The 16,413-nt window shown below is 49.1% G+C and overlaps 1 protein-coding gene across 1 annotated transcript; it reads left to right on the forward strand.

The window, feature by feature from the left end:
* The first annotated feature begins 1,392 nt into the window (after positions 1 to 1,392).
* On the forward strand, positions 1,393 to 12,580 carry LOC140422713 (uncharacterized). Its single transcript, XM_072507672.1, has 2 exons — positions 1,393 to 1,529; positions 10,597 to 12,580. Exon 2 carries the CDS (start codon positions 10,955 to 10,957, stop codon positions 11,879 to 11,881), a length of 927 nt encoding a protein of 308 aa, XP_072363773.1. The 5' UTR covers positions 1,393 to 1,529; positions 10,597 to 10,954; the 3' UTR covers positions 11,882 to 12,580.
* The last annotated feature ends 3,833 nt before the right edge of the window (positions 12,581 to 16,413 follow it).

The raw sequence follows: 16,413 nt of genomic DNA on the forward strand, positions 1-16,413 counted from the left end.
CACTCCCTCAGTGCTGCGAGGAGGAATGTTGGATGTAATTTTTGTCCTCCAGTCCCTGAACTGGGACTTGAATCTACAGCCTTCTGACTCAGAGGTGAGAAAACTGCCCACTTAGCCACGGCTGATACTATAGACAATACAAAGTTAGAAAGTGAAAGCTACCCTTTAAAGCCCCCATCCTTTGCCTCCAGTGCCTAAATGTAATAATAAAAACCCCAGTATAAATAACATGGATTTGACTGACAAATGTTGAGGTGTTGGTTTCGAGTCACAAGGTTTGACTTCCCATTTGAGCCTCGGGCACCTTTCTGTCTCTCTGTTGCTCATGCCAATGACAGACAGCGATGGAGCTGAGGGCTGAATTTAACTGAGAATAACGCTCCAGTTGGCAAACTTCCATGAACAAAGAAATGTACAGCACAGGACCAGGCCCTTCGGCCCTCCAAGCCCGTGCCGACCATGCTGCCCGACTAAACTACAATCTTCTACACTTCCTGGGTCCGTATCCTTCTATTCCCATCCTATTCATATATTTGTCAAGATGCCCCTTAAATGTCCCTATCGTCCCTGCTTCCACTACCTCCTCCGGTAGCGAGTTCCAGGCACCCACTACCCTCTGCGTAAAAAACTTGCCTCGTACATCTACTCTAAACCTTGCCCCTCTCACCTTAAACCTATGCCCCCTAGTAATTGACCCCTCTACCCTGGGGAAAAGCCTCTGACTATCCACTCTGTCTATGCCCCTCATAATTTTGTATACCTCTATCAGGTCTCCCCTCAACCTCACGCAATTTATGTAAAGGGCTAAATCCAGATTTAGAGAAGACAGATTTTTAATGGGTTGAAGGGTAATGGAGAACTGGCAGTACGGTGGAATTAAAGCCAGGATGAGCACAGCCATGATAGAATGGCAGAGCAAACTGGTTGGGCCAAATGGCCTAATTCTGCTCCTATATCTTATAACTTATGAAAGGGGGAGACATTGATTAGCTCCCAGATGTTGCCCAGAGGAGGAAGTTTTCGTCTGACATTCATTGTCGAACCTCCACATTATGACATCACAAAGGAGCTCGTCCTCTAAACCAGCCAATTGGAATAAATCCGTTCCGCAGTGGCGTCACTGCATTTGAGCGCACAAGCCCGGCGCGCGGCCACCACCCCGGGTGCCGACCCCCCACCCCAGCCGTCTGTTCCCTCTTCCCCCAGCGCATCGTCGAGACGGTTTCCAGGCAACCAGCTGACAGCTCCGGCCAGAGCGAGAAGCCCCTCCCCCAATCCAGGACTGCGCATGTCTCGGGGAGAGGGAAATCTGCGCATGTGCAGGGCGAGCTCAATCCCGCTGATTTTACCGCTGACTTGTGCCCAATGGGAAGATAGGAGGACCGGAAGGACTCTGTTTCTCCGCCAATCAGAGCTCCCCCATTGTCTCAATGCGGAAGCTGGACATGGAGGTTTCTGCCGAGCAAAGCTGTTGTTCCTCCAACCCTGAATGAGCTTGAGCCGCACACATCCTCCTGTCTCCAACACCTGTGAGTAAAACACTTTCTTTTCTCCCCCTTTCCATTTCTTTTCTCATTCTCACCTTCAATTGGTCACTTGCAGCAACTGAAGGGGAAGGAAGTGAATCCAGGGAGGGTGCAGACTCTGCAAAGCTTGGCCCAGGTCTCTCTCTCTCTCAAAGACATTGACATCCTTTGCTCCCTCAGCTTGACACATTTATTTGTCTGGCTAAAAGGATGGTCTCTTTCCTAATGTTCACAATTAAAGGGCTGATTTCCCCAGGAGATGGCTGACATTTAAGGGGACAGTAAGCAGGGCAAATCCAACTCAGCCAATTACTTCTCTGTGGGTCTACTGTCTATCATCAGCAAAGTGATGGAAGGAGTCATCAAAGTTACTATTAAGTGGCACTTATTCTGCAATAACCTGCTCCTGGACGCTCAGTTTGGGTTCCGCAGGGTCACTCAGCTCCTGACCTCATTACAGCCTTGGTTCAAACTTGGACGAAAGAGCTGAATGCCAGAAGTGAGGTGAGAGTGACTCCCCTTGACATCAAGGCAGCATTTGACCGAGTATGGCATCAAGGAGCCCCAGCTAAACTGGAGTCAATGGGAATCAGGGGATAATTCTTCACGGGTTGGAGTCATACCTGGTACAAAGGAAGATAGTTGTGGTGATTGGAGGTCAATCATCTCAGCTCCAGGACTTCACTGTAGGAGTTGCTCAGGACCGTTTTCTCGGCCCAACCATCTTCAGCTGCTTCATCAATGACCTCCCTTCCATCATAAGGTGAAAAGTGATGATGTTTGTCGATGACTGCACGGTGATGTTTGTCGATGACTGCACAATGTTCAGCACCATTCTCAACTCCTCAGATAATGAAGCAGTCCATGTCCAAATTCAGTAAGACCTGGACAATATCCAAGCTTGGCCTAATAAGTGGCAAGGTACATTCGTGCTACACAAGTGCCAGGCAATGATCATCTCCTACAAGAGAGGATCTAACCACCACCCCTTGGCATTGAGTGGCATTTTCATTGCTGAATCCCACACAACCAACATCCTGGGGGTTACCATTGATCAAAAACTGAACTGGACTAGTCGTATTAATACTGTAGCTCCCAGGGCAGGTCAAAGGCTGGGAATCCTACGGTGAGTAACACACCACCTGATGCCCAAAGCTTGTCTACCAGACATCTACAAGCACAAGTCAGGAGTGTAATGGAATACGCTCCACTTTGCTGGATGAGTGCAGCTCCAACAACACTCCAGAAGCTCAACACTATCCAGGACAAAGCCGCCTGATTGATTGCGTCGCCTTCCACAAACATTCAAACCGTCCACCACCGACAAACAGTAGCAGCTGTGTATACCATCTACAAGATATACTGCAGTAACTCATAAAGGTTCCTCAGACAGCACCTTGCAAACCCACAACCACTACCATCTAGAAGGACAAGAGCAGCAGATACCTGGACTTCATCACCTGGAGGTTCGTTTCCAAGTTACACACCACCCTGACTTGGGAATATATTGCCGTTCCTTCACTGTCCCTGGGGCAACATCCTGGAATTCCCTCCCTAACAGCACAGGGATGTAGGGCAGCATGGTGGAGCAGTGGTTAGCGCTGCTGCCTCACGGCGCCGAGGTTCCAGGTTCGATCCCGGCTCTGGGTCACTGTCCGTGTGTAGTTTGCACACTCTCAAAGAACAAGAACAAAGAAAAGTACAGCACAGGAATAGGCCCTTCGGCCCTCCAAGCCTGTGCCGACCATGCTGCCCGACTAAACTAGAATCTTCTACTTCCTTGGTCCGTATCTCTCTATTCCCATCCTATTCATGTATTTGTCAAGATGCCCCTTAAATCTCACTATCGTCCCTGCTTCCACCACCTCCTCCGGCAGCGAATCCCAGGCACCCACTACCCTCTGTGTAAAAAAAGCTTGCCTCGTACATCTACTCTAAACCTTGCCCCTCACACCTTAAACCTATGCCCCCTAGTAATTGACCCTCTACCCTGGGGAAAAGCCTCTGACTATCCACTCTGTCTATGCCCCTCATAATTTTGTAGACCTCTATCAGGTCGCCCCGCAACCTCCGTCGTTCCAGTGAGAACAAACCGAGTTTATTCAACCGCTCCTCATAGGTAATGCCCTCCATACCAGTCAACATTCTGGTAAATCTCTTCTGCACCCTCTCTAAAGCCTCCACATCCTTCTGGTAGTGTGGCGACCAGAATTGAACACTATACTCCAAGTGTGGCCTAACTAAGGTTCTATACAGCTGCAACATGACTTGCCAATTCTTATACTCAATGCCCCGGCCAATGAAGGCAAGTATGCCGTATGCCTCCTTGACTACCTTCTCCACCTGTGTTGCCCCTTTCAGTGACCTGTGGACCTGTACACCTAGATCTCTCTGACTTTCAATACTCTTGAGGGTTCTACCATTCACTGTATATTCCCTACCTGCATTAGACCTTCCAAAATGCATTACCTCACATTTGTCCGGATTAAACTCCATCTGCCATCTCTCCGCCCAAGTCTCCAAACAATCTAAATCCTACTGTATCCTCTGACAGTCCTCATCGCTATCCGCAATTTCACCAACCTTTGTGTCGTCTGCAAACGTACTAATCAGACCAGTTACATTTTCCTCAAAATCATTTACATATACTACAAACAGCAAAGGTCCCAGCACTGATCCCTGATGAACACCACTAATCACAGCCCTCCAATTAGAAAAGCATCCTTCCATTGCTACTCTCTGCCTTCTATGACCTAGCCAGTTCTGTATCCACCTTGCCAGCTCACCCCCGATCCCGTGTGACTTCACCTTTTGTATGAGTCTACCATGAGGGACCTTGTCAAAGGCCTTACTGAAGTCCATATAGACAACATCCACTGCCTTACCTGCATCAATCATCTTTGTGACCTCTTCGAAAAACTCGATCAAGTTAGTGAGACACGACCTCCCTTTCACAAAACCATGCTGCCTCTCACTAATACATCCATTTGCTTCCAAACGGGAGTAGATCCTGTCTCGAAGAATTCTCTCCAGTAATTTCCCTACCACTGACATGAGGCTCACTGGCCTGTAGTTCTCTGGATTATCCTTGCTACCCTTCTTAAACAAAGGAACAACATTGGCTATTCTCCAGTCCTCCGGGACATCACCTGAAGACAGTGAGGATCCAAAGATTTCTGTCAAGGCCTCAGCAATTTCCTCTCTAACCTCCTTCAGTATTCTGCGGTTGATCCCATCAGGCCCTGGGGACTTATCTACCTTAATATTTTTCAAGATGCCCAACACCTCGTCTTTTTGGATCTCAATGTGACCCAGGCTATCTACACACCCTTCTCCAGACTCAACATCCACCAATTCCTTCTCTTTGGTGAATACTGATGCAAAGTATTAATTTAGTACCTCGCCCATTTCCTCTGGCTCCACACATAGATTCCCTTGCCTATCCTTCAGTGGGCCAACCCTTTCCATGGCTACCCTCTTGCTTTTTTTGTACTTGTAAAAAGTCTTGCGATTTTCCTTAACCCTATTTGCCAATGACTTTTCGTGACCCCTTCTAGCCCTCCTGACTCCTTGCTTAAGTTCCATCCTACTTTCCTTATATTCCACACAGGCTTCGTCTGTTCCCAGCCTTTTAGCCCTGACAAATGCCTCCTTTTTCTTTTTGCCGAGGCCTACAATATCTCTCGTCAACCAAGGTTCCCGAAAATTGCTGTATTTATCCTCCTTCCTCACAGGAACATGCCGGTCCTGAATTCCTTTCAACTGACACTTGAAAGCCTCCCACATGTCAGATGTTGATTTACCCTCAAACATCCGCCCCCAATCGAGGTTCTTCAGTTCCCGCTTAATATTGTTATAATTAGTCTTCCCCCAATTTAGCACATTCACCCTAGGACCACTCTTATCCTTGTCCACCAGCACTTTAAAACTTACTGAATTGTGGTCACTGTTCCCAAAATGCTCCGCTACTGAAACTTCTACCACCTGGCCGGGCTCATTCCCCAATACCAGGTCCAGTACAGCCCCTTCCCTAGTTGGACTGTCTACATATTCTTTTAAGAAGCCCTCCTGGATGCTCCTTACAAACTCTGCCCCGTCTAAGCCCCTGGAACTAAGTGAGTCCCAGTCAATTTTGGGGAAGTTAAAGTCTCCCATCACAACAACCCTGTTGTTTTTACTCTTTTCCAAAATCTGTCTACCTCTCTGCTCCTCTATCTCCCACTGGCTGTTGGGAGGCCTGTAGTAAACCCCCAACATTGTGACTGTACCCTTTTTATTCCTGATCTCTACCCATATAGCCTCACTGCCCTCTGAGATGTCCTCCCGTAGTACAGCTGTGATATTCTCCCTCACCAGTAGCGCAACTCCTTTTACATCCCCCTCTATCCCGCCTGAAACATCTAAATCCTGGAATGCTTAGCTGCCAATCCTGCCCTTCCCTCAACCAGGTCTCTGTAATGGCAACAACATCATAGTTCCAAGTATTAATCCAAGTCTAAGTTCATCTGCCTTACCCGTAATACTTCTTGCATTAAAACATATGCACTTCAGGCCACCACTGTGTTCAGCAACTTCTCCCTGTCTGCTCTGCCTCAGAGCCACACTGGCCCTATTCCCTAGTTCTCCCTCAATGCTCTCACCTTCTGACCTATTGCTCCCGTGCCCACCCCCCTGCCATACTAGTTTAAACCCTCCCGTGCGACACTGGCAAACCTTGTGGCCAGGATATTTATGCCTCTCCAGTTTAGATGCAACCCGTCCTTCTTATACAGGTCACACCGACCCCGAATGAACTCCCAGTGGTCCAGATAACGGAAACCATCCCTCCTACGCCAGCTGTTTATCCACGTGTTTAGCTGCTCTATCTTCCTATTTCTAGCTTCACTGACACGTGGCACAGGGAGTAATCCCGAGATTACAACCCTAGAGGTCCTGTCTTTTAACTTTTGCCCAGCTCCCTGAACTCCTGCTGCAGGACCTCATGCCCCTTCCTGCCTATGTCGTTAGTACCAATATGTACAACGACCTCTGCCTGTTTGCCTTCCCCCTTCAGGATTCCCTCTACCCGTTCGGAGACACCCTGGACCCTGACACCAGGGAGGCAACATACCATCCTGGAGTCTCTTTCACGTCCACAGAAGCACCTATCTGCCCCTGACTATAGAGTCCCCTATGAGTATTGCTCTTCTGCGCTTTGACACTCCCTTCTGAGCATCAGAGCCAGCCGTGGTGCCACTGCTCTGGCTGCTGCTGTTTCCCCCTGATAGGCTATCCCCCCCCCCCAACAGTATCCAAAGGGGTATACCTGTTCGAGAGGGGGACAACCACAGGGGATTCCTGCACTGACTGCCTACCCTTTCTGGTGGTCACCCATTTCTCTGCCTGCACCTTGAGTGTGACCACATTTATATAACTGCTATCTATGACGCTTTCCGCCACCTGTATGCTCCTAAGTGCATCCAACTGATGCTCCAACCGAACCATGCGGCCTGTGAGAGCTCCAGTTGGGTGCATTTTCTGCAGATGAAGCCATCCGGGATGCTAGAAGCCTCCCGGACCTGCCACATTCACAGTCAGAGCACTGCACCCCTCTAATTGACATTGCGTCAATTAATTAGTAAAGTAAATTTAAAAGTTTTAAAGAAAAAAGTTATTGTTAACTATATGTTTCCTAGCACTAGATTTCTACTATAAATGTGAAAGCTAAATACAGTACTCTCCGATCTCTGGCTTAGATACCCCTCCAAATTATAATTAAGTAATTATGTTTAATTAGTTTAACAATGCTTAATTTTTTAAATTTCGTGTAGATTCCCAACCAGCCAATCAGGTCACAGCTTTCTGTGATGTCATTTCAGTTTCGCCCCCACACACACAATTTGAAAAGGTAATAAAAGTTAAAAGGAATAAAAATCACTTACTGACCTTCCCAGGGTCTCAGATGCTCTCTGGTTCTCTCCCTGCAGATTTACATTTACAGGCCAGAAGAAAGAGAGAGAACAAAACAATAGGGAACAAGCACCTTCTCCCACTATGCACCGAATTACCTCACTGCACCAAATTACCAAGTTCCAAATTCCCACTCTGGATATGTCTCACTCCGGCTGTGTCTCCTTCACTTGCGCAAATCCGTGTTTGCGTGGGTTTCTCCCCCACAACCCAAAGATGTGCAGGGTAGGTGGATTGGCCACACTAAATTGCCCCTTATTTGGAAAAAAAATGAATTGGGTACTTTAAATTTATAAAAAACAATTATAAAAAATAAAAAAAAAAACCAGCACTGGGGATGTACCTACACCTCAAGGGCTGCAGCAGTTCAAGAAGGCAGCTCACCACTACTTCGGAAGGGCAACTGCGGATGGGCAATAAATGCTGGCCTGACCAGCATTGTCCACATCCCGTAAATTAATTTTTAAAAATTTAATGTCGGACAGAGATATGTCTCGTGTTGTTATATGGTATGTATTATATATATTGTTGATGGTTCTGTAATAACATCCATGTATTGTTATTTCTAGTTTTGTAAATAGTACTGGACCTACATTATATATTTCCAGTCATACAGTCATTACAGCACTGACAGAATCCATTTGGGAACTCAAGTCAATGCTGACTCTCTGTACAGCAATCCAGTCAGTCCCATTCCCCCTCGATATCCCTGTTCCCCTGCAAGTTTATTTTCTTCAAGTGACCATCCTATTTTATTTTAAATTATGAATCATCTCAATAACTTCCACAACCCCTGTGGGCAGTGAGTTCCCTGTCATGACCACTCCATGACTAAATAAAATTCTTCCTCAGAATTTCCCCATCTCTAATCAGTAAATGTACTTATATGGAGATTCTCTACTCTTATATAAATTAAAAGAGTGGCTAAGGTAAATATTGGTCCTGTCGATGATGAGAAGCGAGATTTAATAATGGGAGATGAGGAAATGGCTGAGGAACTGAACAGGTTTTTTGGTTCGGTCTTCACAGTGGAACACACAAATAACATGCCAGTGACTGATGGAAATGAGGCTATGACAGGTGAGGACCTTGAGAGGATTGTTATCACCAAGGAGGTAGTGATGGGCAAGCTAATGGGGCTAAAGGTAGACCAGTCTACTGGCCCTGATGGAATGCATCCCAGAGTGCTAAAAGAGATGGCTAGGGAAATTGCAAATGCACTAGTGATAATTTACCAAAATTCACCAGACTCTGGGGTGGTCCTGGCGGATTGGAAATTCGCAAACGTGACACCACTGTTTAAAAAAGGACGTAGGCAGAAAGCGGGTAATTATAGGCCAGTGAGCTTAACTTCGGTAGTAGGGAAGATGCTGGAATCTATCATCAAGGAAGAAATAGCGAGGCATCTGGATGGAAATTGTCCCATTGGGCAGACGCAACATGGGTTCATAAAGGGCAGGTCGTGCCTAACTAATTTCGTGGAATTTTTTGAGGACTTTACCAGTGCGGTAGATAACGGGGAGCCAATGTATGTGGTATATCTGGATTTCCAGAAAGCCTTTGACAAGGTGCCACACAAAAGGTTGCTGCATAAGATAAAGATGCATGGCATTAAGCATGGATAGAGGATTGGTTAATGAATAGAAAGCAAAGAGTGGGGATTAATGGGTGGTTCTCTGGTTGGAAATCAGTAACTAGTGGTGTCCCTCAGGGATCAGTGTTGGGCCCACAACTGTTCACAATTTACATAGATAATTTGGAGTTGGGGACCAAGGGCAATGTGTCCAAGTTTGCAGACGACACTAAGATAAGTGGTAAAGCAAAAAGTGCAGAGGATACTGGAAGTCTGCAGAGTGATTTGGATAGGCTAAATTAATGGGCTAGGGTCTGGCAGATGGAATACAATGTTGACAAATGTGAGGTTATCCATTTTGGTAGGAATAAAAGCAAAAGGGATTATTATTTAAATGATAAAATATTAAAACATGCTGCTATGCAGAGAGACCTGGGTGTGCTAGTGCATGAGTCGCAAAAAGTTGGTTTACAGGTGCAACAGGTGATTAAGAAGGCAAATGGAATTTTGTCCTTCATTGCTAGAGGGATGGAGTTTAAGACTAGGGAGGTTCTGCTGCAATTGTATAAGGTGTTAGTGAGACCACACCTGGAGTATTGTGTTGAGTCTTGGTCTCCTTACTTGAGAAAGAACGTACTGGCACTGGAGGGCGTGCAGAGGAGATTCACTCGGTTAATCCCAAAGCTGAAGGGGTTGGATTACGAGGAGAGGTTGAGTAGACTGGGACTGTACTCGTTGGAATTTAGAAGGATGAGGGGGGAATCTTATAGAAACATATAAAATTATGAAGGGAATAGATAGGATAGATGCGGGCAGGTTGTTTCCACTGGCGGGTGAAAGCAGAACTAGGGGGCATACCCTCAAAATAAGGGGAAGTAGATTTAGGACTGAGTTTAGGAGGAACTTCTTCACCCAAAGGGTTGTTAATCTATGGAATTCCTTGCCCAGTGAAGCAGTAGAGTCTCCTTCATTAAATGTTTTTAAGATAAAGATAGATAGTTTTTTGAAGAATAAAGGGATTAAGGGTTATGGTGTTCGGGCCGGAAAGTGGAGCTGAGTCCACAAAAGATCAGCCATGATCTCATTGAATGGTGGAGCAGGCTCGAGGGGCCAGATGGCCTACAACTGCTTCTAGTTCTTATGTTCTTATGTTCTTGTACAGATTTTAGTGAGTTTAGATTTGTTGATCAGCACCTTCAGGAAAATTGGGAGAGAAAGTAAGTGTCTGTATATTACACATGTTTTCCATCCAGTAATATCGACATATATCTATGTGGCAGCCTGCATGAATATTTTCAGGTCTCTGTGTCCAGGACAGGAAGCAGTGAGCGTGAATCTGTCAATCAGCCTGAATCAGCACCTTCAGGAGAATTGGGAGGGTGAATATTAGATACAGCAGAGTGAGAATGGAGGGAGAGTGTGTGGGATTGAAATTTGGAGCATTTCATTGAAAGAGAGAGGAAAGAATGTTCGATAGAAACTAGAATTGTCTGTTCTGAGTTTCTATCCTGTACTGACAATGATTACTATTGTCAAATTTGTTTGCAGGCAGTTCGAACGAGAGGAGTTTGGGCCGATATCTCAAACTAAATATCACGTCAAGAACTGACTGAGTCACTCAATTCTTGGGATCATCGGCCTTTGAATCAAGAAGGAGATATGTTTGGCGATTCTGTCTGCTTCAAGAGATTTTAAACATCAGTGTGTCTGGAAAAGCACTGAGACACACACACACACCCGTGTGAGACTGTTACAGAGCACTGACTGTGGAAAGAGCTTTAACCAGTGACACAGCCTGAAAAAATACTTCACCATTCACAGCAGGGAGAGACTGTACAGGTGTTCTGTGTGTGGACGAGGCTTCAACTGATCGTCCAACGTGGTGAGACGCAAGATCACCCGGACCATGGAGAAACCATGGAAATGTGAGGATTGTGGGAAGGGATTCACAGCCCCACACGAGCTGGCAACGCATCAACGCAGTCACACTGGAGAGAGGCCGTTCACCTGCTCTCACTGTGAAAAGGGATTCACTGACTTTTACAGCCTACGGAGACACGAACGAGTTCACACTGGGGAGAGACCGTTCACCTGCTCTGACTGTGGGAAGGGATTCACTCAGTTATCCAACCTGCAGTCACACCAGCGAGTTCACACTGGAGAGAGGCCTTTCACCTGCTCTCAGTGTGAAAAGGGATTCATTGACATTGGCAGACTGCGGAGACACGAACGAGTTCACACTGGAGAGAGACCTTTCACCTGCTCTCAGTGTGAAAAGGGATTCACTAACATTGGCAGACTGCGGAGACACGAAAGAGTTCATACCGGGGAGAGGCCATTCATCTGCACTGTGTGTGATATGGGATTCACTCGGTTACACCACCTGCAGACACACCAGCGAGTTCACACCGGGGAGAGGCCGTACATCTGCACTGTGTGTGATAAGGGATTCACTCAATTATCCAGCCTGCAGAGACACCAGCGAGTTCACACGGGGGAGAGGCCGTACACCTGCTCTGTGTGTGATAAGGGATTCACTCAATTATCCGGCCTGCGTAGCCACAATGTCACTCACACCAAGAGCAGGCCCTTTAAATGCTCTGACTGCAGGAGGGGTTTCAAAAGCTCTTGGCTACTGATGTCCCACCAGCGCATTCACACTGAGGAGAGACCGTTCAGCTGCTCTCTCTGCACAAAGAGGTTTCAAACATCATCCACATTGCGGAGACACCAGCGAGTTCACACTGGAAAGAAGCCATTCACCTGCTCTCACTGTGGGGAGGGATTCACTCTGTCGTCCAACATGCTGAGACACCAAAGGGTTCACCAGTGATGTCGGGTTAGATTCTGCTGTTATTCCTGCTGTTAATCACATCCAGGACTGAACCTGGAGTGGGTGAAAGTGTTTGTCTCCTCGCCAACTCCTGGTGCTCGGACGTGGTGACCCTGGCGAACTACTGTTCCCCGGACCTGGAATACCCGACTGTGAAGTGCCGTCCATACTACCTTCCACGGAGTTCACTTCTGCCATCATCACGGCGGTCTACATCCCACCCCAGGCGGAAGTGAAGACGCCGCTTGATGAATTGTAACCGCTATAAATAACAATGAAGCAGAATACCCGGAGGCCTTGTTCATCGTGGTCGGGGACTTCAACCAGGCCAACCTCGAGTGTACTGCCAAAATTCCACCAACATATCTCCTGTCCCAACAGGGGCCCCAACATCCTTGACCACTACTACACAAACATCAAGGGCGCCTGATGATCCATCCCCTGACTGCAATCGGACCACAAGACGGTGCTCCTTCTCCCAGCATACAAGCAGGAATTTTAAAAAAAAAATGTTATTAAGAATTTATAAACAAAATTTTCAACCATACAAACAAACCCCCCCCCTGTAACAAAAAGAAAAGAAAGCTCGCATAGCAAGACATAAACATGGCAAGTCAATATGATACAGAACCTTGTACATTGGATTCCTTCCGTACATATCAGTTTTCCGGATCCTTTATGTATTTTCTTGCTCAGATACCCCCCAGAACCCCCCCCCCCCCCCCCCCGGGTTGCTGCTGCTGACCGAACTCCATCTAATGCTCCGCGAGATAGTCTAGGAACGGTTGCCACCGCCTGTAGAACCCCTGCGCAGACCCTCTCAAGGCAAACTTTATCCTCTCCAACTTGATAAACCCTGCCTTGTAATTTATCCAGGCTTCCACACTGGGGGGCTTCGCATCTTTCCACACTAACAAGATCCTCCGCCGGGCTACCAGGGACGCAAAGGCCAGAATGCCAGCCTCTTTCGCCTCCTGCACTCCCGGCTCATCCGCTACTCCAAATAATGCTAGCCCCCAAATTGGCTTGACCTGGACTTTCACCACCTTGGATATAGTTCTCGCAACTCCCCTCCAGAACCCATCCAGTGCCGGGCACGACCAAAACATATGGACATGATTCGCCGGGCTTCCTGAGCACCCCCCCACAACTGTCCTCCACCCCAAAGAACCTACTCAGCCTCGCCCCCATCATGTGCGCTCTGTGAACAACCTTAAATTGTATTAGGCTAAGCCTGGCACACGAGGAAGAGGAATTAACCCTACTTAGGGCTTCAGCCCACAGACCCTCCTCAATCTCCTCCCCCAGCTCCTCTTCCCATTTACCCTTCAGCTCCTCTACCAAAGCCTCCCCCTCTTCTTTCATCTCCTGGTATATCGCCGACACCTTGCCTTCTCTGACCCATATGCCCGAAATCACCCTGTCTTGAATCCCCTGTGCCGGGAGCAGCGGGAATTCCCTCACCTGCCGCCTCACAAACGCCCTCACTTGCATGCACCTGAAAGCATTTCCCGGGGGTAGTCCAAACTTCTCCTCCGGTGCCCATAAGCTCGCAAACGTCCCATCGATGAACAGGTCCCCCATTCTTCTAATCTCTGCCCGATGCCAGCTCTGAAACCCCCCGTCCATCCTTCTTGGGACAAACCGATGGTTATCTCTGATCGGGGACCACACCGAGGCTCCCATCGCACCCCTGTACCATCTCCACTGCCCCCTGATCTTTAGCGTTGCCGCCACCACCGGACTCGTGGTGTACCTTGTCGGCGAGAGCGGCAGCGGTGCCGTCACCAGCGCCCCCAGGCTCGTTCCTTTGCAGGACGCCATCTCCAGCCTCTTCCATGCCGCCCCCTCTCCCTCCATCGCCCACTTACGGATCATCGCCACGTTGGCTGCCCAGTAGTAGCCACCCAGATTCGGCCACGCCAGCCCTACTCTATCTCTACTACGCTCCAGGAACCCCCTCCTTACCCTCGGGGTCTTACTCGTCCCCACAAAACCAATAATCCTCCTGCCTACCCTCTTAAAAAAGGCCTTGGTGATCACAATTGGAAGGCATTGGAATACAAAAAGAAACCTCGGGAGGACCACCATTTTAATCGACTGTACCCTGCCCTCTAGCGAGAGTGGCAACATGTCCCACCGTTTAAAGTCCTCCTCCATCTGCTCCACCAGCCGCGTCAAATTAAGTTTGTGCAGGGTCCCCCAGCTCCTAGCTACCTGGATCCCCAAGTATCGAAAGCTCCTTTCCGCCCTCCTCAACGGTAGGTCGTCTATCCCTCTTCCCTGATCCCCCGAATGCACCACAAAGAGCTCACTCTTCCCTACATTGAGCTTGTAGCCCGAGAAGTACCCAAACTCCCTTAGGATCTGCATGACCTCCACCATCCCCTCCACTGGGTCCGCCACATACAGCAACAGGTCGTCTGCGTACAGTGACACTCGATGCTCCTCTCCCCCTCGAACCACCCCCCTCCATTTCATGGACTCCCTTAATACCACGGCCAAAGGTTCAATTGCTAATGCAAACAACAGGGGGGACATGGGGCACCCCTGCCTCGTCCCTCGATACAGCCGAAAATACTCCGACCTCCGCCAATTCGTAACCACACTCGCCACCGGGGCTCTGCATAGGAGCTTAACCCAACTGATAAACCCCGCCCCAAACCTCCGCAGCACTTCCCAGAGATACTCCCACTCTACTCTGTCAAAGGCGTTCTCCGCGTCCATAGCTGCCACTATCTCCGCCTCTCCCTCCACCGATGGCATCATTATCACATTTAGGAGCCTCCGCACATTGGTATTTAAGTGCCTGCCTTTTACAAATCCCGTCTGGTCCTCGTGAATCACCCCCGGGACACAGTCCTCAATCCTCGTAGCCAACATTTTTGCTAGCAACTTAGCACCTCCGTTGAGGAGCGAGATCGGCCTATACGACCCGCATTGCAGTGGGTCCTTATCCCGCTTCAGGATCAAAGAGATCGTCGCCTCCGACATTGTCGGGGGCAGGGTCACCCCCTCCCTTGCCTCATTGAAGGTCCTTACCAGCAACGGGGCTAACAGGTCTACATACTTCCTATAGAACTCCACCGGGAACCCATCCGGTCCCTTCCCTGCCTGAATGCTCCCCAGTCCTTTAACCAGCTCCTCCATCCCAATTGGCGCCCCCAAACCAGCCACCTCCTGCTCCTCCACCCTCGGGAACCCCAGCTGGTCCAAGAATCGTCGCATCCCCTCTTTTCCCCCTGGGGGCTGGGACCTATACAGGTCCTCGTAGAAGGCCTTGAATGCCTCATTCACTTTCACCGCACTCCGCACCGTAGTTCCCTTTCCATCCTTGACTCCACCTATTTCCCTCGCTGCCATCTTACGGAGCTGATGTGCCAGCATCCGGCTCGCCTTCTCCCCATACTCATACATCGCCCCCTGTGCTTTCCTCCACTATGCCTCTGCCTTCCCTGTGGTCAACAGGTCGAACTCCGTCTGGAGACTTCGTCTCTCCCTGAGTAGTCCCTCATCAGGGGCCTCTGCATATCTCCTGTCCACTCTTAAGATCTCCCCCACTAACCTCTCCCTTTCCCTGCCCTCTCTCTTCTCCCTATGAGCCCTGATGGAGATTAACTCTCTCCTGACCACCGCCTTCAGCGCCTCCCGTACTACTCCCACCTGCACCTCCCCGTTGTCGTTGGCCTCCAGATACCTTTCGATGCACCCCCGCACCCTTCCGCACACTTCCTCGTCTGCCAGCAGTCCCACATCCAACCGCCACAGCGGGCGTTGGTCCCTCTCCTCCCCCAGCTCCAGTTCCACCCAGTGCGGGGCGTGGTCTGAAATGGCTATGGTCGAATACTCCGTTCCCTCCACTTTCGGGATCAATGCCCTGCCCAGAACAAAAAAATCTATCCGGGAGTAGGCCTTGTGTACATGGGAGAAAAAAGAAAATTCTCTGGCCAAAGGCCTGGCAAATCTCCACGGATCTACTCCCCCCCCATCTGATCCATAAACCCCCTGAGCACCTTGGCTGCAGCCGGCCTCTTTCCGGTCCTAGATCTGGAGCGATCCAGTGCTGGGTCCAACACCGTGTTGAAATCCCCACCCATTATCAAGCTTCCTACCTCCAAGTCCGGAATACGGCCCAACATCCGTTTCATGAATCCAGCATCGTCCCAATTCGGGGCGTATACATTTACCAATACCACCCCCGTCCCCTGCAACCTACCGCTCACCATCACATATTGGCCTCCATTGTCCACTACTATGTTCTTGACCTCAAACAACACCTACTTCCCCACCAGTATTGCCACCTCTCTATTCTTCGCATCCAGCCCCGAATGGAACACCTGTCCTACCCATCCCTTCCTTAACCTGACCTGATCTGCCACCTTCAGATGTGTCTCCTGAAGCATGGCCACGTCTGCCTTCAGTCCCTTTAAGTGCGTGAACACTCGGGCCCTCTTAACCGGCCCACTGCCTCCTGCTGACCCCGGCTTCCCCCGCCTTCCCGTTGACCCCCCCCGTGTGGAAATCCCTCCTCC

This window comes from Scyliorhinus torazame, chromosome 5 (genome assembly GCF_047496885.1).
Source record: "Scyliorhinus torazame isolate Kashiwa2021f chromosome 5, sScyTor2.1, whole genome shotgun sequence".
In the NCBI taxonomy this organism is placed as follows: Eukaryota; Metazoa; Chordata; class Chondrichthyes; order Carcharhiniformes; family Scyliorhinidae; genus Scyliorhinus; species Scyliorhinus torazame.

Bases quoted from the DNA above. Each gene is read 5' to 3' on its own strand.
- LOC140422713 (XM_072507672.1), top strand. From the start codon at position 10,955: ATGGAGAAACCATGGAAATGTGAGGATTGTGGGAAGGGATTCACAGCC.